The sequence below is a fragment of the Physella acuta genome, unplaced genomic scaffold (assembly GCF_028476545.2).
Source record: "Physella acuta isolate Inbredline_101_S28 unplaced genomic scaffold, ASM2847654v3 ptg000454l, whole genome shotgun sequence".
Lineage (NCBI taxonomy): Eukaryota > Metazoa > Mollusca > Gastropoda > Physidae > Physella > Physella acuta.
The window spans coordinates 686,044-689,317 of NW_026731973.1; the positions used below are offsets into that span (position 1 = coordinate 686,044).

The 3,274-nt window shown below is 27.8% G+C and overlaps 1 protein-coding gene across 1 annotated transcript; it reads left to right on the forward strand.

Moving 5' to 3' along the window:
• Window positions 1-573: 573 nt before the first annotated feature.
• LOC131943402 (uncharacterized) lies at window positions 574-2,746 on the forward strand. Its single transcript, XM_059303503.1, has 6 exons — window positions 574-681; window positions 860-961; window positions 1,167-1,256; window positions 1,346-1,414; window positions 1,512-1,604; window positions 1,709-2,746. The coding sequence occupies exons 2-6, from the start codon at window positions 886-888 to the stop codon at window positions 2,257-2,259; spliced, it is 879 nt and encodes a 292-aa protein (XP_059159486.1). The 5' UTR covers window positions 574-681; window positions 860-885; the 3' UTR covers window positions 2,260-2,746.
• Window positions 2,747-3,274: the final 528 nt, after the last annotated feature.

Below are 3,274 nucleotides of genomic sequence, written 5' to 3' on the forward strand. Positions count from 1 at the left end.
CAACTTATAAGGAACAAAGTGTTGCAAATGTAAGTTGAACTAGATAGATAGTTATTATTGCTAAAGCCTTAAATAATTTACATTTATCTGAAGTACAGTTGCAGTTTTTTCTTTAGGATCAGTGTTCGGATTTCCAAGCCGGAAACAATCTACGATCAAAATCCAAAGACGTAAAACTTTCGGACAAAGGTATATTTGGGTCAGTCTGTCGACATGAAATTCCCAATAAATTTGCCAGTTTAAAACATGGAGAAAGTTAGTGTGACTAAATTTTATTTTATATAGTGTACCTAATTTCATCGTTTCAAGTATTTGCTAAATTATTTTTTCATTGGGCAAAATTAGTTCATCAAACTTTCAATAAAGTTCTTCTTTTAAAAAATGTGAAACGGATTTTAGTGTAATTATTTGCAAAAAATACATATTTAAAATTTAACATTAAAGGTAAGTTCATAATTTATCAGATTGTGCACAGCTAATTCTTACCCCAGTAAACAAAGAATGAGTATTGATACATTAAATAAATGTATTTTTTTAAGTAATATCAATTTAGTTCACTTAATTTTATTTTGCAGACTTGCTTATCCAGTGTACTTTCTAGAAAAACTTGTAGATAATTTTCAAGGAAGCAAGCTCATCACATCATATGACATCGCTTGTAAGCTAAATAAACATTTGCAGGTAAAATTAAAATTGACACATTTAATTAAAATAAAAATAAATTAAACATAGTTCAAATTGTATTAAACCATATATAAATATATATATATATATATATATATATATATATATATATATATATATATATATATATATATATATATATATATATATATACATATTATATGGTCTTATTTAGGCAAGTTTTCAAAAATTTGTAAAGAAATGAAGCCTGAAACTAGACAAGATATGCTGTCAGATGGACTTCTACATTTTAGTGAGAGAAAAAAGAAGAATATAGGTATATTTTTTTTAAATTGATAATGAATTCTCTTGCTATTAAGTATCTTATTTTAGAATAGTTATGACTTTTTGTGGTTAATAATTAAAAATAGGCCTATATAGCCTTGTTGTTGTTTTTTTAACTTTTTAACAAGCTATTAATTCATACATATTTTGTTGAGAATATATTGTACACAATACAAAAAGTCATTCTTTCATCTTAGGCCACTCTTTAGTTGCACGGTTCGGAAGAGCAACTGTAGTCAAAGAAACTGCCATCAAATCTTTGGCAGAGTTACAACAGCTTCACCCAGGTAACCTATACTTACTTTCAAAATGTTCTAAGTAATTTGCAATCAAAAAGTGTTTGGAAAATGAATGATAAACTTTTAAAATGTTACAGACATAAACAAAGAAATTATATCAAAATGGACTAAAGAAGAAGTTGAATCTGTTCAAAAGGATATAAGCAGTAAGTAATTATCATGATGAATATAGTACTAGCATAAGTTAGTAAAATATATCTGATTATGAAAAATTAATATGAAACATAATTTTTTTATTACCAGTGAAAAAATCTGCAAAGAAGGATTCATTTTTGCTAATACAGAACTTTGCTATTGAGCGTCATTTTTTGAAGGAGCAGATCAGGAAATATGCAAGTCAGTTATTATATCAAATATGCCTTTAAATTGTTAAACAAAAATATACATAAAGCATTTTAGAATAATAATTGTTTAATCATTCAATTAATTTTTTCTCCTAGGAGGCCAATCAATTGCTAAGAGAATTAGCAGACAACTTTCCACAAACGCTAAGAAACTGCAAAAAGCTATAGATGATCACAACAAATCAGAACTAATTCCAGTTACTTTTAATCAAGTTATAAATTTATCTGATTCTTCATGGGTTCAAAATTATGGGATAGAGCTTTTAAAAAGGCAAACAATTGATTTAAATAATATTATTTTAAGATGTCATGAAGAAGATGAATTGATTAAAAAAGAAATGATTTCTGTTTTAAATTTTTATGAACTTCAAATTAATCACATAAATAAAGCTTGTAGAATAATCATTACAAAATTTCGACCAAGACTTTTTCTTGACATGTTTAGATTAAAATTGTACTTTAATTTTCTTCTTGATTTATTTACACCCTTTCTATCTGATCTTAAATTTTCCAAATTTGCTGTTGTTAATGAACATGATTTTGTTAATTTTGAAAATAGTGAAGATATTTTAAGTATAGACTCAGGTGAGGTAGATGCCAATAGTTCAATGATTGAAGATGAGGATGATGAAGATACTGAAGTTTAATTTACAATGTTGTTTTACTATAACTTTTTGCTGCTGTATTAGCTTAGTCATATTAGCCTTTTAAAAATTTTAACCTATTTTATAGGTTAGATCTGTATTATATATGGTTGGTTTTCTTACCCTACGTTATAAATACTTTTAAGGCATGTATGTGTTCTAGCCCAATAAGACAATAGGTTGCTTTAACAGCCTACCATTATTTTAATTAAATAGTTTTTGTTAGTTTTTACACCAATCAATACATTGTCTTGATTGGTATAGAATTTTTTTAAACACATTATGTTTGTTAAGTTTGAAACATGCATAATGATAAGCTCTTACCAGTCTTGATGCAATTTTTTAGTCTAACAGATTATGTACAAATGAGTGTCATATGTGATACAAATTTAATAACAAAAAATTTTATGCCCAACAAACTGTTTTTATTTTAATGAAGACCTACTTCCACTGCTGCTATTATAATTAAAATTTCCATTTGAATTTTATGTTGCTGATCTATTGACTTCACTAAAAGTATCAAATTAAATTAAGTTTACAAAACAAATGTTGGTGTTACAATAGTTATATTACAATTTTTCCTTAGTCCTAATCTGCCAGTGTCACTCAGAGAACATGTTACACATTTAACTTTTTGAAAAACTGTTATGGGGTCATCCATAAATGACGTCACACTTGTAGGGGGTCCATAATTTTGTGACGACGTGTGACGGAGGGAAGGGGGGGGAGGTAAAAATCGTCAAAAAAAGTGTGACGTCATTTATGGATGACCCCTATCCGCTTTATATCTCACAATCTAAGCAGACGTCTATGAAACCAACAGACACCAATAAAAACAAAATAAATCTCAGTTTGTTAAAGTGGAAGTTATTCTGAACGGGGCATTAGCTAGCTTGGTAGTGTTTCATTCACTTAATGTTTAGGAATTAAGACTGGTTGGGATTATAAAGTGATGAGGGCAGAAATATCAGCCCCGACATTTAAGGAAACGCACTTCGAGGCTCTACAATTTCTACTT